This window comes from Solea solea, chromosome 8 (assembly GCF_958295425.1).
Source record: "Solea solea chromosome 8, fSolSol10.1, whole genome shotgun sequence".
NCBI lineage: Eukaryota > Metazoa > Chordata > Actinopteri > Pleuronectiformes > Soleidae > Solea > Solea solea.
The window spans coordinates 9,426,538-9,450,852 of NC_081141.1; the positions used below are offsets into that span (position 1 = coordinate 9,426,538).

General features: G+C 42.1%; 3 protein-coding genes across 4 annotated transcripts; 1 reads left to right on the forward strand and 2 right to left on the reverse strand.

Annotated features, from left to right (window-relative positions):
* Positions 1–56: 56 nt before the first annotated feature.
* Positions 57–15,436, forward strand: ddx31 (DEAD (Asp-Glu-Ala-Asp) box polypeptide 31). Of its 2 annotated transcripts, none has more exons than XM_058636893.1 (21): positions 57–147; positions 3,370–3,485; positions 4,679–4,843; positions 4,932–5,068; positions 5,220–5,295; positions 5,471–5,514; positions 5,618–5,688; positions 6,319–6,428; positions 6,555–6,596; positions 6,715–6,779; positions 7,081–7,200; positions 9,129–9,235; positions 9,509–9,735; positions 10,377–10,529; positions 10,620–10,679; positions 11,116–11,166; positions 11,279–11,418; positions 11,531–11,615; positions 12,247–12,358; positions 12,451–12,676; positions 15,081–15,436. In XM_058636893.1, the coding sequence occupies exons 2-21, from the start codon at positions 3,381–3,383 to the stop codon at positions 15,223–15,225; spliced, it is 2,241 nt and encodes a 746-aa protein (XP_058492876.1). In that variant the 5' UTR covers positions 57–147; positions 3,370–3,380; the 3' UTR covers positions 15,226–15,436. The 2 variants fall into 2 exon arrangements, with proteins under 2 accessions (XP_058492876.1, XP_058492875.1); XM_058636892.1 differs by lacking the exon at positions 57–147 and adding an exon at positions 344–471.
* Positions 15,437–16,987: 1,551 nt separating this feature from the next.
* On the reverse strand, positions 16,988–19,443 carry LOC131463814 (barH-like 1 homeobox protein). Its single transcript, XM_058635866.1, has 3 exons — positions 18,990–19,443; positions 18,177–18,360; positions 16,988–17,180 (listed from the first exon to the last, which is right to left on the reverse strand). The coding sequence occupies exons 1-3, from the start codon at positions 19,330–19,332 to the stop codon at positions 16,988–16,990; spliced, it is 720 nt and encodes a 239-aa protein (XP_058491849.1). The 5' UTR covers positions 19,333–19,443.
* A 686-nt stretch (positions 19,444–20,129) lies between these two features.
* Positions 20,130–23,854, reverse strand: cfap77 (cilia and flagella associated protein 77). The gene is made up of 7 exons (XM_058636732.1): positions 23,408–23,854; positions 22,342–22,409; positions 22,143–22,245; positions 20,922–21,168; positions 20,728–20,833; positions 20,540–20,635; positions 20,130–20,309 (listed from the first exon to the last, which is right to left on the reverse strand). The coding sequence occupies exons 2-7, from the start codon at positions 22,402–22,404 to the stop codon at positions 20,166–20,168; spliced, it is 759 nt and encodes a 252-aa protein (XP_058492715.1). The 5' UTR covers positions 22,405–22,409; positions 23,408–23,854; the 3' UTR covers positions 20,130–20,165.
* Positions 23,855–24,315: the final 461 nt, after the last annotated feature.

Genomic DNA, 24,315 nt, shown 5'->3' on the forward strand with positions numbered 1-24,315 from the left:
TATGTTTATGTTGTGTGTGTGTGTACACTCGCCATGAGACCTGAGGTTCTAGCCTAGGCGAGTGCGCATGCCCACGAACTGACACGTGGGCTTGGAGGAGGCGGGGCTTCAGTGAGCACCAGGAAGCTTTCCTCACGTGTGTGTTCGGTGAGTTTTACTGAAATGTTGTTAACGAGTTTAAACTGAAATGTATTTACAGAGATAGAGTAGCTGCTGTTAGCATGATGCTATGGTCAGCTGCGACGATATAAGAGAGCTACGTGCGGACATACACGCGTGTGTCGTTTGTACGTGTAAAATACTCACGTGTGTGTGTGTGTGTGTGTGTGTGTGTGTGTGTAACGGCAGGATCACATCCATCTTTTGTACTTTACTAACGTGTGATTAATGGATGTTGCTCGTTAACTGTAGCAGACACTGAACTCATGCACACAGTTCCAGACACCGTTCTGAAAAGTGTCTCAATCCCAGGTGATAAAACAATCCCAAACTACAACAGCAGTTATTTTATGAAGCTAAACACTGTATGTAACTTAAACTGGCATCGTTTTAGCTGGTGTTTTTAAATCTGACACACACACACACACACACACACACACGGCTGTTTGACTGACCTGTATGTTTTAAACTGTAAGTGATTCACTGAATTTAGGGATTGGAATCAGTGTCGGTCCAATACTGGTCAAAATCACTGGATTGAATATTGGACAGATAACAATGTAAAATCCGATAGTTGATACAATCTGAACATTTCTATATATCGCATGCTTCACTCTGCACAGACTGTACAAATGTAAATAAAAATAAGCAAGCTGAGCCAACAATATTTGTTTCACAGTTGGAGAATGTATGTCTTTAAAATAGAATAGAATAGAATAGAATAGCCTTTATTGTCGTTATTTTGTGGACAACGAAATTTGGGTGCCACTCCCTTGGTGCAAAATACAATATATAAATAACAATTTTAAAAGAGAAAATAAAGTATTAACAATAAAATAAGAATATGAAAATGTTGTTTACATTTTTCCAGAAACTATGACTATGACATTTACAAAGATGACAAAATATAGCAGCAAGATGACAAAATATAGCAGCAAGATGACAAAATATAGCAGCTAGGACAAAGTGACTGAAGCATCAGACTATTGCACTTTCCAATGGTGTTTCCCTATGAAGGTTTTTGCTTTCGTTTATTTATTTAGTTCTCTGATGGCTCTGGGAAAGAAGCTATCCCTGAGCCTGTTAGTCCTGGTTCTGTGGGATCTGTACCGCCTGCCCGAGGGTAACAGGTGGAACAGCTGGTTAGCTGGGTGGAAGGAGTCCTTGATGATGTTCCCAGCTCTGCTTCGGTAGCGAGAGCTGGCAATAGTCTCCAGGTTAGGCAGAGAGCACCCCGTGATCCTCTGGGCTGTGTTTATGATCCTCTGTAGCGCTCTCCTGTCTGCTGCAGAGCACCCTGTGAACCACGCTGTAATGCAGTACGTCAGGATGCTCTCAATGGTGGCGTTGTAGAAGGTTACAAGCAGCCTCTCCTCCAGGTTGTTTCTCCTGAGCACTCTCAGGAAGTGGAGACGCTGCTGGGCCTTCTTTACCACCGCCGTGGTGTTGACAGTCCAGGAGAGGTCGTCAGATATCTGCACACCCAGAAACCTGATGGAGTGGACTCTTTCCACTAAGTCCCCATTTATGTGCAGTGGGGTCGGGGCCGCTCTGCCCTTTCTGAAGTCCAGTATTATTTCTTTTGTTTTAGTGGTGTTCAGTTTGAGGTTATTAACTGAACACCACGCTGTTAGTCTGTTGACCTCATCTCTGTAGTCAGACTCGTCTCCATCTGAAATGAGCCCGACTACGGTGGTATCATCCGCAAACTTTATGATGCTGTTTGAGAGATGGGTCGGGGAGCAGTCGTGTGTGTAGAGAGTAAAGAGGAGGGGGCTCAATACACATCCTTGTGGGGAGCCGGTGCTGAGTGTGATGGTGCTGGAGAGGTGTGGACCAAGTCTGACTGACTGAGGACGATCTGACAGGAAGTCCTTAATCCAAAGGCAGGTTTGGTTGGAGAGACCCAGGTGTGAGAGCTTCTGCACCAGGATCTCCGGTAGGATGTGGTTGAAGGCTGAGCTGAAGTCCAGGAAGAGCATTCTGACATAGCTCCCCCGGTGCTCCAGGTGACTCAGTGCGGCGTGGAGCGCTATAGTGATAGCGTCCTCCGTGGATCGGTTTGCCCTGTAGGCAAACTGGTGTGGGTCTAATGTGGGAGACAGACAGGCCCTGATGTGCTGGGAGACCAGCCTCTCAAAGCACTTCATGACTACAGGCGTAAGTGCAACAGGTCTGTAGTCGTTGAGGCTGTGCACTGCTGTCTTCTTGGGAACGGGAATTAATGTGGAAGTTTTGAGGCAGGGTGGGATGATGGCCTGCGCCAGGGACAGGTTGAATATGTTTGTGAAGACTCCAGTCAGTTGGTCGGCACAAGCTTTGAGTACCTTGCCGGGTATTCCATCAGGGCCAGCCGCCTTCCTGGGGTTCACAGTCCTCAGCACATGTCTCACTTCATGCTCCTGAAGTGTCATCATGCCAGTGCTGGGGAGGGGTGGGAGTGCTGTGGCTGCTGAGGGCCTGTCTGTCTCAAAGCGGGCAAAGAAGCTGTTTAGTTCCTCTGCCAGCGAGGCATCAGTCCTAGCAGTCGCCTGGTTACTGCTTCTATAGTTTGTTATGTGATTTATTCCCTGCCACATTCTTCTGGGATCATTCACAGTGAAATGGTCCTCAATTTTCCTCTATGCCGCCTTGGCCTCCCTGATTCCTCTCTTCAGGTCTGACCTGGCAACGCTGTACAGGGCCCTGTCCCCTGACTTGAAGGCGGCGTTTCGGCTTTTTAAGAGGGACTGCACTTTGCTGTTCATCCAGGGTTTTTGATTTGGAAAAACCCTGACCCTTTTGTTGACGGTGACATTGTCAATACAGTTTTTTATGTAGCAGAGTACAGTGTCTGTGTACTCCTGGAGGTTGTGGCTTGAGAATAAATCCCATGACTTTATTTAAAATGACTCAGCACAGATGTGTTGTTAACAGCTTCATAGTTCATAAATTGTCTTAAATGACTGTATGGGACTGTAACAGATACTCAAGTTTGTGATATCAGTATAGTACATTACATTACATGTCATTTAACAGACGTTTTTATCCAAAGCAACTTACAATAAGTGCATTTCAACATTTGGGTACAAACAAGAGAGAAGTAAGTAAGTGGTTTATGTATGCCAAACTACTATAAGTGCTATAAGTGGTATTGTCCCATCCCATTGACTATCAGTGATTGTATGATAACACAAAATATGAATCTAACCCTGCATGTGTGTTTCTCAGGCTTGTCGAGGATGTCAACAGAAGATAACCAGCTGTGTCTGAACATCAGCAGCAGTTTGCCTTCATCTCTGTCTGCTAAGAAGAAACCTCTGAGTGCTCAGCAGCGATGGGCCAGAGTAAGTGTATTTGTCTTCATCTCGTTTTCATGATCTCAGAGGTGGTTTAAAATATCAATTTGGTGATATATCGTTGTCTTTTTCGTGCAATACGATAATCCTATGCCAGGGCAAATTATATTTTAATGAACAAACTGGAGTGGCAGCGCCACTCAAATGAATGAGGGAAACTGGGCGGAAGTTACCTGGCTGAAGAATGGGTTATTAATGAGTTAACGGCAGGATAATGGCAGAGAAGGCTACATTAAGAGATGCCTCATCCATGTTCATTACATAGACATAGACTCTCTATGTTCTGATAGTTCTCTATGTTGTGAATAAATAGAGAAATCCTGCACCTTTAACAGATATCCTGATGTTTCACTATATGATTGTCTTGCAATATATTAGTTATCACAGAATTCTTGTATCGTGATATTATTGGTATCGTGGACCATGTATTGTGTATTGCATTCGTGATTCCCAACCCTATTGTTACTGTGCTGGTTTGTTTAAGATGGACTGAACTGAATAATACTTCATGTCTCAAGAAAAAAGTTGACTGATTTTATTCTGAGACTGTTCACGGGGCTATTAATGTGTTCCCGTTGTGCTCAGAGGTCATCGGAGTCAGTCATGTCTTTACAAACGTTTGCAAACGTCAAACTGGTTTGAAACAACATTATACTGCCACAGCAAGAGGCAACAGTCTGCCCATCTCTCTCTCCATGGGGCTCTCTCTCGCTCTGTCTCACCCACCCTCTGTGTGTGTCTCTCTCTTTCTCTCCGTGTCTCTCAATCTTTTACTTCTCTCAGCTCAGAACAGCGATCGTCATGTCTGATCTTTAATTGATCACTCATCACTTCGATCCATTTCTTTTGATTCGTGTAGAGCTTTTTCTTTTCTTTTCATTAAAATATGCCCCCCCCCGCCCAGATTATTTATCACCAGCCACCACTGGCAATCATGATAACCAATTAACTTGATGTGAAGTTCCGTGGAAACAGGAATGCACTTGTCGGTGTAATGCACCATAAGACTGTGTTTAATAAAAAGGCCAACACTGGTCTCAGGTCTCTGTCGTCAGTCTTGTTTGTGGCACATACACACACATTTATTTTGGTTCAGTGTGTCTGGCTCATTTACAGAAAGATTTTTACCATGAAAGCTCTTCCTCTGAAACATTCTTAATGTTTATCTGTTCAACATTCAGAAGAAACAGCGAGCAGAGAAGAGAAGGAACAGCTCCACCCCCACAGAGGAGAAGAGTGGCTCCTTCAAACAGAGGAGGCTGCAGCCATTGGACACATCAGAGGAGCAGGGCGAGAAGATCGAGGCTCCTCCTGTTCCTCCTCCTATTCCTTCTGCACACTCCCAGGTAAGCACCTTCACTTGTTCATCTTCCCTGAGGTCTAATTTCTCCTCAAATGTGACCACTTGTTTATTACTGTCTGTGGTGTGTTCAGGCTCCACCCCCTGAGCTGACCGGGAAGAAGAAGAAAAAGGAGACAAGGGAGAAGGATGGAGTGAAGGAGTCGGGAAGGAGCAGCATCAAGACCTCTTCTCTGTTCAAACACAACCCAGATATACCTGAGATCCAAAGGTACCCAGCTCCTCCTCTGATTGGCTGCTCATCTGACCTAAGTCAGCTGACATCATGGTTTCAGATTTTCAAGTATTTCTATTAAATAGTTTGTTTGTTAGTCAAGACATTTAATAAGATCCACTTCTTCCATTTTCTGTCTTTGCTTTAGACCAGCTGTTTCTCAAGTGAAGGAGAAGATTTTTACCAGTGATTCATTTTCAGATCTGGATCTGCACCCACACCTGGTAACACACACACACACACACACACACACACACACACACACAGAGACAGCACTCTTATCTTAACAGGTTCCACACATCGATCAGAACTACAAACACACAGAAATATGCAGACTCATCAGCAGAGGTGGCAGTGTATGCTGTTCTGTTGTCTGATTGACTGGTTTCTGTCCACCAGGTGGTGACGCTCAACAAAGTATTGAATGTGTCCACATTAACGAGGTCAGTTTACATCATGTGAACTTCATGATTCAATTGCAAAAAACAGGAAAACAGTTTTTTCTTACGTGTGTGTGTGTTTTTTTGTGTGTTTGCGCATATTCAGTGTACAGAAACAGACGATCCCAGTCCTTCTGTCAGGACGTGACGCTGTAGTTCGCTCTCAGACCGGATCAGGTGAGAGGATCAGGATCGCATGTTCCACCATCATCAGTCACTGATCTTGGATCAGGTCACCACACAGAACATCTGCAGAGTCCACAGTCCTGCCTGATCGATGTGGAGAAATCTTATACTGATATTGTGTTCATCACTCTTGCAGTGTGTTCACACAATGTGTTAACACAACTGGCGACTTCTTGCCCATGCCAAATGCTAGACCTAACTACCTTCATAGTAATGTGTGACCTATAGCTTATAACAGGTGACTCACATTACTTTTACTGATTACTGAAGGTGGTAATCTGTAGATACCTCATGATTTGGTTAAGTTTCAGAGGGTGATTCCATTTAAAAAATGATTATTAATGCATCAGAATCTTTTGGAAAAAGATGTATTTGATGATTCAGATTCAGATGTGCTGTATTTACATACTAAAGGGAGAGACATATTTCTGACTTTTTTAAAGCACAGTTGGTTTAGGGCAGGGTTCAGTTCTCCATGTTTTTTGTTGTTTGTAGATTTGAACGAACATTTGCTCGGCCTCCTCTGACAGTCATGTTGACGTTATGTGTGCATCAGTCATGACTGCAGTGGATTGAGTTATGTGTGCATGTGGTCACTCATTGTAACACATATGTCCTCAGGAAAGACGCTGTCATACGCCGTCCCACTGGTCCAGAGTCTTCAGTTAGTGCGGCCGAAGATCACCAGGTCAGATGGTCCTCTGGCAGTCATCATCGTTCCCACCAGAGAGGTTTGATCTGATTAGAGACACATGTGCTTTGTCTTGTTATCAGACAAGTTGACACAATAGTCATTGTATTTACTGTGCTGGTGTCCCGGGTTGACTCTTAACTCTGAGACTTCTTCTGTCCTTCAGCTTGCTCTGCAGACCTTCCAGACCCTCCAGAGACTTCTGAAGGTAATATCAATAAGAGAAGGAAGGTTTGCCTAAAGGTTTGAAGGTTATTTACTTTTTAAGTGATACATAGTTGTTACTTACGCTGTCACTTTTACTCTCACTCCCTCTCACTCTGTAGCCATTTACCTGGATTGTCCCAGGTGTCCTGATGGGGGGAGAGAAGAGGAAAGCAGAGAAGGCCAGGTATGTTTACTACCACTGGCCTTTTTTAAAAAAGTTCCAGGAATCTGTTTTCATAGTTACAGCATGGAGTCATTGTGTCCATCCTGGAGTTCAAGCTCTTGTGAGCTGGAAGTAAATCAGGATGTTTACTGGAAATGTGAAAATAATATGAAGCAAAATGTTGGAACATACTGGAAAACAGTCTGACTTACAGGTTGTCAGTTAGAAACCGGTGTTTTGTGGGGTCATTGTGAATGTTCTAGTTGTCTTTGATGAAGCTCTGTGTCCTTGAAAAGCTGTTCATGCTGCATTGTGTCTTCAGGCTCCGAAAGGGAATTAACATCCTGATTTCAACTCCTGGACGTCTAGTGGATCATATCAGAAATACACTGAGCATCGCCTTCAGTGCCACACGCTGGCTCATTCTGGACGAGGCCGACAGGTAACTTTCAATGAAGTCACTCACAAGAAACATCTTTATATCTCAGATCTTTCTCCCTCTTTGTGTTCCAGTAGTAATATAACTTGCAGAGTCTCAGTACAGATTCAGGGTTTGTGTCCCTGGAGGATAAGATTTTTTGTAAAAGACAAAAAATCCTTAGATGGTTTGTTTTTCTGCTTTCTTAAATTCTTCCTTGTTTCTCTTGGCATTGTCTCCCTCAAAAGAAAAAAAAAAGATTTTAATCTGGTAAAGCATTGAGAATGACTTCTGTTGCCTCTGATATGATTGCACTGATTCTACTCTCAAAGAAAATTACTGCTCCAAAGCAAGAGTCTGTCTTTATTGTTCTTATTCTTTATTTCCACTTTATGGTTAAGTACATAGTACTTGAGCGCCACTAATTGTTGCAGTTGAGTACGTGTCAGACTTAAACAAAAATGAATGCCACTAAGCTTTCATACCTTTTTCTCTGCCTTCTTGACATCTTGATTTTGTAACCATTTTCTAAAAAGTTAACAAATCATAAAGATAACTGGGAAGTGTTGAAATGTACTCATCATGTGAGCACAGTCAGCAACCCTACTTCAAATTTAAATGCAGTGCATTTATACACAGGGTCTAGCATTTTCCTTCTAAAGCAGAAGTTCAATAACAACACACAGAAAAGGTGTGTGATGGCCCTCTCTGTGCTCTCAGTAACTACTCTATTACCTGATATCGTTTGAGGCTAAATGTTGCATATCGGACATTTTAAAGGGGACATATTATGCAAAATCGACTTTTTAATCATTTTAATACTTATATTTGGGATTTTGGAGGCCCTACCAGTCGCCAAAGTGTGGAAAAAGAATACTCAGTCCTTTGTTCGTGGTCCCCCTTAGTGTAAGTATAGGCGATAAAACACGCGATGTTGAATTCCCTGCGCTTATGACGGCAGCATGCGCATTTCACCGCGAATGTTACCACCCCACCAGTAAGTGTACTTGGAGAGCTCCACCTTAGCTCCACCTTGTCCCTATAAAATGTGAGAGTGCAGGCGAGGGAGGAAGAGCGCTATTATGTCAACGCAGAGGGACAAGTGTGCTGTTGGTGGCTGCACAGTGGAGCACAGTGTTTTACACAAACTTCCAGCCTCAGAGGATTTTATATATGAAGCTAATGTGCCGGATTAAGTCAGCAAACGTGTGTTTGTGTGTTCGCACCACTTCACATCAGACTGCGGCCAGCGGTCGCCGTATTTAGTCAGTGACCGTATTTCACCGACGTACAAACACACACATTGTTAAGAAAAGGTCAAATAGAGCTCATAACTGACCATTCTGACACGTCCTAATTAAAAATATTTGTTCAGTGTTTGTTCAGTACGTCCTCCACAGACTCAGTCTGATACAGTCACATACAGTGGCAGTTCATGCAGCTCGCCGCTGGCGATCAGCGGTGCTGTCCCTAAGTGTTTTTAACTGATTTACAGTTCGGCAGTGTTCGGCTTGATCCTTGTGTCGGACATCTCTTCCTTTCCTCTTCCACTCTCGCTGTTTTCCACGCACGCTGCCATGTTGATATTGTCAGAGAACTAGTGGAGGGAGGGGGAGAGGAATGGAGCAGAGGGAACAGGAGCTTCCCCCTGGAAGAAGTGGGTGTGTGTTTGCCTGTGTCTCATTTGCATATAAAGGGACCATGCACAAAACCGAGCGTTCTGAAAGGGGCGGGTTTAGCAGGGTTATTGAACTGCTATGGTGCTTCATCCTTATGGTATTTTGACCAAAGCATGTCACAGACATGTTCATTAGGACACCAGGGAACTATTTTAACTTGGAGAAATAGGGTATAATATGTCTCCTTTAACACTGACTCAGCATCATGAAGAAACCAGTATGTGCTGCTTTTCCACTCTCATGTCCAGTGCTTTACCTGCTGTGTGTTTTCAGGACGTTGGACATGGGTTTTGAGAAGGATCTGACCATCATATTGAATAGCCTGAACAGTGCAGGACCGAGCAGACAGAATGTCCTGCTTTCTGCTACACTGACAGAAGGTAATGACATCACAGGGATGAGCTTGTGTTTCTCTCATCTGTCCGTCCTCAGCAGCTCCCCGGCATCTCATATTATGTTCACACATTTGGCCTCGCTCAAGAAAATCCCTCATCATGCTCTTCCTCAGAAACATCCCTCTCAGCTTCTTCTTCTGTTAAAACTATATATATTATATACACCTCTCAGAGACTTCATAGGAGAAACTTTACCTTTAGTCAGTGTACTGTCTACTGGATTTAACCAGCCACTCTGTAACATCCCGCTGTATCCAGGTGTGACTCACCTGGCCGATGTTTGTCTGAGCGACCCTGTCACCATCCATGTATCTGGTTCCGCCTCCTCTGACCTCACCACCGTCCCAGCTCTCATATCAGACCCAAGCCCAGCCAATCAGTCAGAGAGCTTTGCAGTACCCGAAGCCCTGAAGCAGTTTGTGGTGGTGGTTCCCAGTAAGATCAGACTGGTCTGTCTGGCTGCTTTCATACTGGACAAATGTCAGGTAATCTAGAGACATTAATAATAATGTGTGGTTGTTTGTGTTACTGACATAGCACCGAAGTCGACAAGAACATTAAAGTAAATCCAAACTGCTTGATGAAGGTCAAGTACTAATGCATTACATAATAAAATGCAATAATAAAAGTATTATTGCCAGTTCAGACAGTGAGTGAGAGTCTCCAACGACAGGTTTGTTTCTGTCATGATTCAACACCAAAGTCATAAAATAACACATTTGAATTAAATGATTGATTCAGCAGTGGATCAACAACTTCTATCTGCTGTGATGTAATGTCACTGATTTTCTGTATGGACTTTGGTGCAGGGAGTGAGTGGTTTATAGTGTTTTTTAAAAGTGGTTTTAAAGGTATTCTGCTAGTAGAACTAATGGACCCAATCCCTAAAAATGGGCACAGCACATACCTTGCAAGGTTGTGTCTTTTAGGAGAAAGATGGGATGGGGAAGAATATCAAAAAACTGAACTATCTAACATACATCACAATCAGAGTCTCAGGATAAACATAGTGAAGCCGTATTGTTTGTCGTTCTTTATTGTTGAGCTAACGTGTCTAACATCTCTTACCCCAGGTCACCTGATCTGCTCCTCTTATATGACCGGTCCATGTTTCATTTGTAATTAGTTTTCACAGAACAACAAACTCATCGTCTTTGTCTCAAGCTGCGAGTCTGTAGAGTTCCTTTACTCTCTCTTCACCTCTGTCCTCTCTGGGCCCTCTGCCAATCACAAGTCTTCGTTTGGCTTCATGCGTCTCCATGGCAACATGAAGCAGGAGGTAAGAGTGCCCAACTCATTAAATCGGGAGCTTCTGGTTGTGCTTTTATGATCAGGTGGTCAGTGAAGGTGTGTTTGTTTTGTCCAACAGGAACGATCTGATGTGTTTCAGAAGTTCTCTGCATCTCAGTCTGGAGTCCTGCTGTGTACGGTCAGTATCTGTGTCCCACACTGGTTCCCCTTGTCTAACACTGTTCCACTGTCCACTGTTGTGCACTGTTTCAATTGTCCCACACCTGCTATACACCTGCTCTACACTGTTATCCACCTTTTCCACACTTGACTTTTCTGCTTGATCAGTCCAACACTGTTCCACAGCTGTCCAATATTTTTCCACACTGTTTCACTTGTCCAGCACCCTGTTCTTCACTGTTTCACCTGTCCTGCACCCTGTTATTCACTGTTTCACCTGTCCTGCACCCTGTTCTTCACTGTTTCACCTGTCCTGCACCCTGTTATTCACTGTTTCACCTGTCCCGCACCCTGTTATTCACTGTTTCACCTGTCCCGCACCCTGTTCTTCACAGTTTCACCTGTCCCACACCTGCATTGCACTTTGTGTGATGCCTTGTGTTTGCATGTTTCAGGACGTGGCAGCCAGAGGGCTGGACCTTCCTCAAGTCACCTGGATTATTCAGGTAAATATTAACTTCAGATCAGTAGTCCTGGAAAGTTACAGGTTAAAGTGTGTGGATATGATGACGCTTTCAGATATTCTGAAGCTTTTTTATTGTTGCTGTGTTTCGTCAGTACACTCCCCCATCAGCAACGGCAGAGTACGTTCACCGCGTTGGCCGAACTGCTCGTATTGGAGGAAAGGGAAGCAGTCTCCTCTTCCTCACCCCCGCTGAGACTGCCTTCATCACTGAGTTGGCCAATCACAATATCAGGTCTGTTCACAGCCAATCACCTTCTAGTACCATATTAATCAATGTGTAGAGCAAAAGAACAACAACTGACGTTCATGGTCCTCACTGTCTGGATGGGTCTGATATGTTTCAGCCTATCAGAGATGAAGCTGCTGGACATCTTGTCCTGTCTGATGATGGACGACGCCTACAAGGGGCGGGGCAAATACCACAGTAAGGTAAGATGGCTTCCTGCTTACAGAGATCTCAGATCTCATCGCAGCAGGATTATTTGTTTATTATTTGGTCACTCTTCTTATTAGTGTCCTTGCATCACATAAAAACTTTACACCATGTTTGGTGAGAGTACACCATCAGACTTTTCAGTAAAATCTCTACTGCTTGTAGGAAACATGAAGGGTTTTCCAAGTTTTTGTTGGATTACAGGACCCAGGTGACCTTTAGAGGGTAGTAGTGGTTTTGGATCTGGTTCAGAATTCTTTTACAGGAGTAGGAAGTTCAAAATTCCAGCTTGGAGATAGATGGGATTTTATGCGTGGTTTAGGATTGTCTACATTTATTAGGTACATGTCTGGCTTGTCCAGTTTGTTAATCCTTAAAACTGTTGTCAAGATAGACAACATCATCATGAGTCAGTGTTAAAGGTCCAGGGTGTAACAGTGAGTAACATAAGTGTGTTTGCATGATTCTATGCTTGCTTTATTGTATGTCGCATGTGTGTTAGTATGGATGCAGAATACTTCTGAAACACTTGTTTGTAGTCATGTTATACATGATACATTCATTTGCTGCACTCTCCTCACTTTCAAAAAGACACACTGTCTCTGTTGCTCTGTTCTTTTTTCTCAGATGTCGTCCAGAGCTCTGGAGCAGGAGATCAGGGAGCGAGCAACAGTTCTGCAAACACACTTTGAGAACTTTGTTCACATGGACGTTCAGTCAGTGCAAAAGGCCAAGAAAGGTACCGTCAGTGTTCTCTTCTTCTCTTCCACCCAATCACTCTCTTTGTTGGTTGGTTGATGTGTGTAATTAATGCCTCTGTGATGTCACCAGCTCTTCAGTCCTTCCTGCGGGCATACACCACGTACCCTGCTCACCTCAAACACATCTTCCACATACGGTCCCTCCACCTGGGTCACACAGCCAAGAGCTTCGGCCTCAGAGATGCGCCACAGGGTCTGAATTCCGCCGCAGGCTCAGTGGGCCCCAGGGCCAAGCACAACAAAAACCAGACCAAGGGTCCAGAGAAAAACCAGAAGAAGGCAGCAGAGATGGGGAGGTGAGATTGTGATAAACCCTCAGTGCACTTTATCAACAGTTCATCACAGTTCTGCCTTTGGTTTGTTAACTAGCTGAGCTGTCTTTGTCCTGAAGAGACACACAGAAAAGCTCTGCCACTGTATTTAAAATTCTTAACAATGAGGAAATGAAGTAGAGAAATCAGGAAGAAGAGCAGACTCCTGCTGTGTTTGATGTGTGTATGTGGTAAACTGTAATTAAAATGGCGATTTGTTAAAGGAATACTTCACTGATTTGCATTTAGTGTTGTATTACTAGAATAAGGGTAGTATTGTGCTTCCCAACCTCAGTTTCCCCTGAGTGGAGAAATATCTTCATTGTTTTTTATGTTACGTGCCCACCAGTGACACTTGGTCCGAGGCTTGAAACTGCAACGCTAATCCTGCACTTTTTAGAGCCACTCGTAGGGGGGCGGGACCTCAGAATGTAAACAGTGTCCGTCATCTTTGCTAACAGTTAAGCTAACAGGACCAAGTGTCACTCGTGCGCACGTAACAAAGAAAAGAATGAAGATATTTCTCCACTCCGGAAACTGAAGTTGGGACGCACAATCATGCCCACACAACGATGGGACTTACACGTTTTTATTCACCATACACACTTATTAATTCAGATAGTTGCCGTTCATTTTAAAGATGCAGTTTTATTTATTTATTTAGTTTGTTTTTTATTTTTTATTTTTTTTTGATGGCTATCCCCAGGTGGGTGCTCGAGCCCCAGAGCACCCACGGGATCAGCGCCTATGATTCCTTTAAATAAGTGGTTTGATACCGGAGCATTAACATTTGTATTCTGTAAAAACACTGACAAATTGCAATGGTCTCAGACTCAGTTTGATTGTGTGGCAGTGCATTAGGAGGGAGAAAACAGAACTAATTTAGGCACGACTGTAGAGGGTTAATGTCGCTTCCCTGCATTTTTGTTGAACAGGAAGTTTAATAGCGTTGCGTTTACGTTTATATTATTTACAAACACATAATAAAAGCAGCGTTTGTGGACTTTGGTCCCCACAAACACGAGTAGACCAATATGAGTGTGAAAGTGATACTTTAATAATGAGGCTATATTTTTCAAGATTTGAAACCTGTTTTTAAAACATTTACCTTTATTTTTTTTTTAATCATTCAGATTTTGCAAGGTGGTCAGTAACACAATTACCTGTGGGGTGACAAAGTCAAAGAGATATTTTTTATCAATTAACAGGAACTTTAAATCATTAACTGTATAATTTCACATTTCTTGCATTACATCCGAGGTGCTTTTATTGTGAAGGTGGAGCTCAGTTAGCAGAGCCTCATTAGCTTCTGTGTGCCAGTCATCTCAGCAGGGGTTGTGTGTTAATGAGCAAAGAACGGATGTATGGTGTCAGACAGACACACTCATTCCCTTCAGTCACACATGGTGTTTACACTGCGTCCACACAGGACAGAGTTTGTGTATTTACTGTGTGTTGTTGTCACTCTTGTTGTGAACAGCTGCTCCTCACAAACAGGCTTGTCTGGACATGGTCTGTCCACACATACACACACACAGGGATCAGTAGAGACATAATTACAGGTCTGTGTTCCGTGTTGGGCTTCACAATCCTGTGGTTACTGGTCAGTAGTGTGATGTGTGTTCAGATTGCTCTGCTGCTAATCAACAGAGTTTATACTTAAGCTGTGGAAGAGAGGCACGCACAAGGAAAAACAGATTGTCGCCAATAAAATCAGCATTTGATCAAGTCCATGATACTTACCTTATAAGTTAAAATATGTTTGCTGCTTTTTCTTACTATGTGACAGCCTCTTCTCACTGGAAACAGCACTTTTTACACCTTGTAAACCACTCACTTCCTGCACCAAAGTCCACAGTGAAAAAAATCACAGCACACGGGATACGACTCATGTAGGGCAGATTGGGAGCATTCAGATCTGTGCTTAGTGTGATCTGCAAGTGATCAGATCATTCAAGAGGATGCATGTTAATATCAGGTCTTTGACACAAACTACAGTTCCTAAAGCCTTGGAATGTGCTGCATTTTCTTGGCACAGAGACTGTCATTTGTGTAAGACTCCTTTTCAGAAGGTTTAATGTTTTTACTTTCTTAAATGTATTAATTGATGGATTTATTAGGTACGTTTTAGTGGTACATGTACATTATAAGTTGGATGTTGATTGATTGACATGAACATTTGTTATTTAAATAGTCATGTATTTGTATTTTCTACATATTCAGTTACCTTTTTAATTCAGATTTAATAGATCTCCATGAAACTTCCTCATGGTTATGAAGTTGTTTCTGATGACATGGTCATATGACCAGTTGTTAGAAGCAATGAGAGAAGGATTCTAATGTTTAAGAAAGCGTAAAGAGAATTAACATCATCATTTGTCCTTATCAGGATTTGTCCCAGTCAGAGGGAGGTCAGCCTGTTTCGCTCTGAATTCTCCAGTGGGTTGGACGAAGGAGGTTCCAAGAAGAAGAGGAGAAAGATGAAGAAGGCATTTGGAGAGTCAGGAGAAGAGGAGGAGCTCTCAGCTGACTGACGCCTCCTCAGTACTCATTACACCATTACCAGTATGTTCACATCTGGAATCTGAATTCATCACATGACAGGAAAAAGACTCAGCTTTTTATATAAGTGTAATTAAGTGTAAGTTGTAATGAACCAGTGTTTTTCACTTGAGATTTTCACATAGTGATTTATTTATGGACACGTGTTTGAAATACAGTAAAATATGATTTCATTACAGACTACAGATGTCCCCTGGCCTGCATTTTGTTACACTTATCATCACTCACACATGCATTTATTTGTAGCCATTATCAACTGCACACTCGATATAACTGCAGTAATATCATAATATTACATGCAACATATGACTAGACTCACAGTGCAGCACTAATGGACTAATGTGTCCCGTCCTCTGGTCAATCTAATGTTTGAACACTTTTGTTGAACACTTTTAATATTTCACATGTGTTTGATATTTGACAGTTGATCCCTCTGTAAATGTTGTGTTATGGAACAATTGGACACAGACAGAGGCCAGAATGAACCAGTCAATCAAAAACACACTTACACTGTGACCACAAGAGGGACTTAAACCAGCTTTTTAACATGATAAAGCCGATGGGTTTATATACACAGTAAACCTCTGATAATTGGACTGCACACACACACACACACTGGTGCATTTTGATTTCTTTGTCATTGGAAGTAGATGCAATTAATTCATTGAGATGCTCCACAGCATTAATTGATGTGTGACAGGCTATGTAAGTGGCTAACTTCAGCTCACTTATGTGGCTTGTCTCTTTTTTTTTGACACAGTGAAGCCTCATCAATGAAAAAGGTGCTGCGTGTTTTTTTTTGTGTTTATCGGTGCTAGCATATTGAATTAGATCTGCATGGTGTGCACTTATTTCACACTTACAGAATCTGCAGAGTGCCTTTGACTCGTCTCCCACTTGAGGGCAAATCCATTCTTTTAAGCCACTCTCTTTCTCCCACTCCTTATTATATTTTTTTCCCATATTTCACCCGCTCATTCCCGGGCATGTGAGCAGTCAGTCACCTGTGTACTTGGAAACCGTGAGAGCTGTGAGAGAAACAGGAGGAGCGGTTCATAAAGCCCAAAAAGCTGCATCCCACGACTGACGATATATGTAAGCGAATTTACAGAAAAACAAGCCCAAAGTCACTTGGCAACACTGCAGTCAATGTTTTTGAGAGCAGCATGAAAGTCAAAGACAAGGCCATAAAGTGTCCTGAGACCATCAAGCTTTGGTTTGTCCTAAAAAGAAAATACAAACAGAAAAGGCTTCAGAATGATGTTTATTAAAAATGTATCAATACATCCAAAGATTATCAGCCAGCCTGATCACCCAATGAAAAGTCTTTATCTCTAAATGGTTTGATCTTCTGTTTTAATAAAAATTATAAAAAAACAGAGTTCTATACTATTGTATATGACAAACATGAAAAACACAGGACAAGCCTTTCAAAATAGGTTTAAGATCAAACACTAGAACAATGACATGAAGAAATCTACATGATGAGCTTAAACAATAATGAAAGTTTCAAAATGACTGCTGCTTTACGGGGATGAGGAGCTGCATGTCCTTGGGGACGCCGTTCCACAGAGTTTTGATGTGATAATCTCACATCTATTAAACCAACAGAGATGAAGAGCACTGTGGTTCAGGTCATTACAGGATCCAGGTGCAGAGACAGACTAGTCTGTGCAGCTGCTGTCCAGAGGGACACAGTCCTCCAAATCCCCCAGTCCCTCCCATTCTCAATGGTCAGCGTGGACGTAAATCACTGTGGGGTAGCAGGGGCAGGGTCGTGTGGTGGCGATGGTGGTTGTGGCCTCTGTACAGGTATAGGTCCACTGAAGGTGTGGCAGGAGGGTACAGGTAGTGTGTGGGCAAGAACATCCTGCTGGCTTCAGCCAGCAGCTCCAGACCTGCAGTCGACTGTCGCTTCCATTTGGTCCTGATGGAGGAGAAGTACATTTATAAACATCCTCAAAGTGGGATTGTATGATGTTGTGTTGACGCAAAGAACCAGCCTGAGACTTGGAAGACTGAGCTGCCAGCAGGAACACACGACAAAAGGCTCAAATAATTCAATAAATGCCTGTCTAAAATACGTAAAGAATATATTTGCCACTTTTATTACTGGAAACACTTTGGCTTTGTAAACATCTCACTCCCTGCACTAAATCAGTGATTTTACATCACTGAAGCTGTTACCTCTATCAGTAAGTTCAAATGTGTTTTGTGACTTTTGTGATGAGGCAGCAGCAGACCAGGAGAGGCTGATTTTCTCGGTGGGCTTTGGTGAGGGCAGCTTACAAATGCCATTTCCCACTTAAAAAGACTGTCTAATAAAATGGCCTGGCATTCTAAGGATATCGTAGACGCAAGTAGGCTTTGCTTTTTTAATTTTTTACTTCAAATACTTCAAAATAACTGAATTATACCTCACATGTAGACAACCTTTGTTGTTTACACAAGGTGTAATATTAGCAATATTTAAAATGTAGAATTTATCAATACAAAAATTAGTTTAGACATCAGACTTTTCTCTGTAAAACTAAGTTCATCACAGATGAGTCTCAATGTGGAGGAATAAAAATCTGCCTCAGAATCATCTCCATCTGCTGCATTTTTTTACAACAGCTGATATAAACAATATGTATGAAATACATGATTTGATATAACTATATATAATGATATATTATATATAATGTTGATTGCTGTTGTGGTTTTCACTTTTGTATCTTACATAAATCTTTTAATTATTTAGAAAGATATGACTCTTGCGGATGAAGATCATGTCCTAAAATACAAGACACTAATCAACGGACACAAAACAGCAAGAACAGTGTCTGTCCTCTGACAGGTGGGAGTGTGTGTCTGTCCTCTGTAGGACAGGTGGATGTGTGTGTCCTCTGTAGGACAGGTGGGTGATGGGTGGTGTTGTTACCTCCTGTTCTGGTACCAAGTCTTGACCTGAATGTCACTGAGCTGCAGAGACGTGGCCAGCTCCATCCGCTCCTGGACACTCAGGTACTTCTGTCTCTGGAAGCTTGTCTCCAGCCTGGACAGCTGCTGGTCACTGAATGCTGTTCGAGCTTTACGAGGCTTCTTCTGACGAGCTGCTGCCTGCACTGAGAGGAGGCAATGACATCACATCAGTCGTGTCAGGTGGTCTGTGAGAGGAACTTTTATAAAGGTTCCATATTTCTGAAAACATCTGAAATATTTCTCTTCAAAGATAATAATATAATAATAATAATAATTAATTTAATTTAATTTAATTTAATGTAATGTAAAAGCGCATTTCAGGTGACTCAAGGACACTTTACATAACATTACATTACACACTTTATATTTTCATTATTATCAGTGTATTCTGTCTGCTGCAGCTTCTTTTATCAATATTTCGGTAATAAAAATATGATTTTTGTGAATAATTAATGAGCAGATCCTGAACTATTTTTAATTAAAAAATCAAGTCACTTTGTTGTAAGTAAAGTTAATTTTTTATTAATAACTAATTTAATTAAATTTGAATTAAATGCTGAAATGAGCATATTGATTATTTGTTAGGCGGTTATTGACTAAACTCAGGAATACTTCATCTAAAATCTGGTTCTCCAGGTTTTATCGCAGCCACTTTATATAATTTCTCTGTCAAGTAAATGAACTTTCGTTAATAATTCAGTGAAATGACTACGTGAATAAAAGTCTACTTTTATTTTGAAACCACTTTTGAATTATTTAGCTTTTCTTTTACCTCTGGACTCACTGTCTGAAGAAGAGCAGCTCGCGCTTCTGTCTTCATCCGCTCCGGACTGGAACAGCTCGGCTTCCTCTCCATTCTGTCCCGGGTCAGAGTAAACACAGTCTGCTAAAATGTCCCGGATCAGAAAAGACGAGCCAGCGGAACGGAGCTGCAGCTTAGCGGGCAGCAGGGGAGAATCTAACCGGGAAACGACCTCTCTCCGCGTGGAAGGAGGCGCCGAGCACCTGCCGCTGTCCGGACCGAGTCCCGGAGAGTCTGACCGGGAGAAGAGCGCGCCAGGCGGCCTAAAGGAAAGCAGGGAGTCGATGAGGAACCTAGAGGCAGAAACCTCCATCTCCGACCCAACTCAGAGTCAGTTCAGATGCTCAGTAGAAAGTTTAGAGTCCGGAGGTAAAAACAAAAAATCATCACATTGACTGAGTTAAATCAACAAAAGAAGACTGAGTTGTTCAACAGCTGCGGGAGGATTATTGATTCACATGGAAAATGAATCAATCCATCAGCAACTGATTTCAGCACCATGGAGAGAGCGAGAGAGGCGGGGGGAGAGGCAGTCTTATCCTTAAATGCTGACTTGTCTCAATTTTTCTTTCTTTCTTTCTTTCTTTCTTCTAATCTCTGTTGCTCCTTTTTTGTACCAGCTTGCTGTTTCTTCGCTAAAAAGACAACACATGAAAACTAAAAAAAAAACACTGACTAAACCATTTAATTAACAAAAGGCTAATAAAATATATACCAGTCTACAATATTTTAAAGTGTCATTTTTTAAATATAAACAAAAATGTCCACCACATTCAACCCTTCAAATGAGTTCACACAATAGTCTTTCAGCTTCACACAACTGTGTGTTTCTTTTGTTTTCATGTCTGTGATGACAGGGGTGATGTGTTGGATCCACATCCACTGATGGAGGGAAGGTGGAAGCATAAAAGCCATAAACTTAAGCTTAATGAATCATCCCCTGCTCTCTGAAGCATGAGTGAGGTAGTGAGACACCAAAGAGGACATTTATTCCAACTGAGTGAGATGAAATGAGTAATGAAAGAGACCTTTAGGTTAAGAAGTTGAATTGAAGAACTTGGTCACAGTCTGACTCTTTGTTCTCTGAGGAAGAACCACACAGATAAACAATGATGCTTTAAATGGTTTATTAGTGTGAAGACAGGTTTAGTCAGTTTGGTTCTGAGCTCGGTCTATGTTGTACGTCCCCAGACCAAGATGTCCTCTCCTGGACACAGACTCAGACTGATGAGCCCTGAACGCCCGGAGCCGAGTCTCCTGGTCCCTGAAGGTGTCCAAAGCAGGAGGAACCTGAGGAGGAGCATATGATACATTTTCATTTTTAAACTCATCACTGTTGCTAGGGTTGCATGCATGTGTACATGTCTCTGTGCTGTCTCTGGCCCTCACAAATGTAAAGGTGTAGAATTAGGATTGCTAATGGGTTTATATTAAGGTTAGGGCAAGGGCTAGGCTTAGGTTATTATGGCTCGCCAAGAACAAGGTGCAAGAATGTGTGTGTGTGTGTGTGTGTGTGTCACCTGAGTGCAGCGCTTGGGTCTGAGCAGTGGTTGTGTCACAGGCAGAACACGGCCTCTCCTCAGCAGACTGGTCCTAGTGTCTGCACCTGGTTTAATCTACACACAGTTTATTTGTTATACAGACACACAGTCTTAATTCAATGTACATACACAGTGGATGTTCAAGCTTCACTTTCCCGCTCTTTTACCCTGTGCAGCTGTTTTTGATTGCTGCTCTGATTCCTGCTCAGCTGGTCGTCCATCCAGCGGTGAGCGTACTGGTGCGAGAGGAGGTCTGACAGAGGAGACGGCGCCCTGATGGACACATCATCATTCACCATCAATTATTGATCAAGAATCAATGGTCTTGATCAAGACCTCACCTGTGTGTTTATTGTCTGACCTGGGTGTGACCCCATGGGTGATCTCTGGAATCACAAAATGCCGCGAAGCTCCGCCTCTTTCCGGCTGTTTAGGTGCAGGACACTTTGTCTTGGCTCCACCCCCCTGGGCTCGGTAGTGACTCAGCTCTTTGGACGTTACCAGACCAGCCTTCAAAGCATCACGATTCAGAGTCACAAAGTCTGGAACGAGTGGTCCATGAGGACCAGAGTCCTCTCGTCTGGACTGGACCCTCCAGCTGGACAGAACTGACACAGAGACAACAGCAGACTCCTTGGTTTGATATGTTTGTGACATCAAAAACTACAGTTCTTTATTGAATTTAAACAAACAACTGAAGTAAAAATACTCAGAAATACAATTAACACAATCTTTAAAGGGATAGTTCAAGGTTTTTTGAAGTGTAGTCCATGCCCTCAATGCAGATACCCAACCTGAGATGAGTGACACTTAATCTCACTGAAAACATGACTGCTGGCTGCTGTCAGTCAGTGCTGACTATGTGGCAGTGCATCATACAACCACACTTCACACTTCTTCAATCACTATATGCACTATATGATGTGTATTTTCTTTATGACTCAGTAATGTTAGTGATCATGGACACAGGCTTTTGTGTAGTCATGAGGACACATTCATTTCAACCCTGAAAAACGTTTTTTAAGTGAGGACAACGTGTCCTCACAGGCATGGCACCTTAAATTGTCCTCACTCTAGGTAGAAAGACAAACACACACACACATATTTATATGTGACAACAGACAAACAGGACGCAGGACGTAACTGACTGAGAAACAACAGATACAATTTTTTTAAGACATTCACCATAAAAAACACATCTGAAATGCCATGTTTGTGTGTGTGCATGTGTGTGTGTGCATGTGAGAGACAGCAGTGACTGTTGCCTGGAGGCATGTGTCTGTCACACAAACACACTCCGACAGCTGACACACACACACACACACTTACACACAGAGTTTTAAAGTTTTATTACCTCCACCAAAGAGGTTCAGTTTTCTGTCTGTATGTCTGATAACCTGACACTGTGTGAGGGTGAGGTATAGACAGAGATTAACTCCAGTGGAAACAGCTGTACTTGGGGGGGAGCGTCTCACCTCAGCCCCAGAGCAATGCATCTTTTACCAGCCCTGTTTCTACGCCCCTGAATTTATACACTGTCCATTTGTTGTTGTTTTTGTGTACAGTGACAGTTGAGACTTACCCTCCACCACACCTTTGTCCTCCAGTGAGCTGCTCCTGGATCCAAAAGTGAAATCTGGACCAGGAACTGACAGACCTCTGGACCTAGTCTGACCCAGAGATGCCTGTACACAGGAAGAACAAAACAATAATCCAACATGCTTCACATTCTGTTGAGAATAAATGCTCAACAGACACTTCTCTGTTATTTGTTTGTTTACCTTAATAAGCAACGGATTGGTCAGCATGGACTCTCTGACCACACCCAGCCTTGGCGTTGACATGTTCCCTGTCAGACCGTGGATAATGAAGAGCAGATGAATAACAGTTCTTTAATCCTTTTAGTGGGGTAATCAGTTAGTTGTGATATACAACCACACCACTAGATGTCCCTGCATCATCAAGCTTTAAGGAGTTACAATGAAGTTTTCATTGTAATTCTCACATCCTGTACTCAAGACAACAGTAACAGTGATGAATTGATTTTGTTTTAATGATTAATCATTGCAACCCTAAAACATATAAATCAGTCATTAAAAGTAAAAAAAAAAAGAAAAAAGCGATAATCTCCCATTTTGATGATCAATTAACTGGTGCAAGTTAATTATTCATAAAATAAAAATGTTTTATTTTATTAAATTTTTCTTAAACGTAAATATGCTCTGGTTTATTTGATCCTCATTGACAGAGATAGAGATTTTCGATGTGAAACAACTGATTGATTGATTGACTGAAAAAATAACCAAGCAAAACCTGGATTATTCAAAATGTCATTAGTTGCAGTGCCAATACATTTACGTATTGTGAAATGCAGCATTAATTCGTACCAGAAATAAATAAGTTCTGTTGATAAAACGTTTTTATTTAAAAGAGCGACAGTATTGCCTCAGCTGTTATGCAAGAGTCATATAACTTAATTAATAAATAATGATCTAAGTTTTGAGCAGCTATTATTCTTAGGACACTGCAATGAAATGCATTCACTGACGGCCTGTAACTAAAGCATTATCTTTAACCATAACCAGTTACTGCCTAACCCTAACCTTAACCTAACTACAATTCAATTCATAGCCCTAAACTTAACCAGATCCTCAGAAATGAGGTTCTTCCTCATTAAGACCAGGTTTTGGTCTCCATGTGGACTACAGGTCCTGACGAGGTCAGTGTTTATGCCAGACAAGTACACATACACACACGGGTGTGGGCACGAAAACTAAACGTCGAACTACACACAAATGTCCGTTTCTATTTAACACACTTTAATAACTTTTATTTTCAGACGCTCACCTGTGTCCTCCTAACAGGCGACTCCGTTGCTATGGTAACATGACACACTGCGGGGGAAAGGTACAACGTTTCACCCGGAAGTTCAAAGTTTTCAAACTAAAGTTCATTTTATTTTTATTATTACATGGGAACCTTGACTTGTAGTCAGTAGAATACAATAAAACACCAACATTCAGACACAGGTAGTAAATAATAATAAGAACACTCTCCAATGGTACAAGGAAGTCCACTGCAACTGGGATGATCATGCCTCTTAAACTGATACCAATCAGCTCCCAGGATCCACCTAGATTCACACGTAACATGTCATTCGCTCAAAACATGCACACCTGCAACCCATATCACACTTGCATGCAGACACATATACACAAGGAAAAAGCAGTCACAACCCTGGGGTCGTAACAAAAGCAATAACAGTGACTGAACAGAGTAATATAGTGTATACAGCACACTAGTAGACACAACTGTTTCATACCTTTTCGAGAACTCTCTTTATAAAGTCGCTCAAAGTCCAGTTATAATGTCTTTAAAACATACAGTATATATATTGTATATATATATATATATAATATATATATAATATATATATATATTATATACGTAGCTGTGAGGACTTTCATTAATTTTCCCATTCAAAATGTGCTTTCAAACGCGTACAGAAATATGGAGCTCTCAGTCTTTTACTTTGAAAACCGGATGTTAATGTCCTTACAAATCAACTTGATGCACTGTATCGCAGGCGTTTTACTGTAAAAGCCTTTGTAAGGAGGGCGTTTATATTCAGCATCCTCCATTACGCTCATGTAGAAAACGTTGCCCATTATTGCATTATTGGAGCGTGGGTGCACCGGCGTACTGCGGCCTGTAGGAGGCAGCAGAGAGCGCTGTTGCATTCACTGAATCGTAGG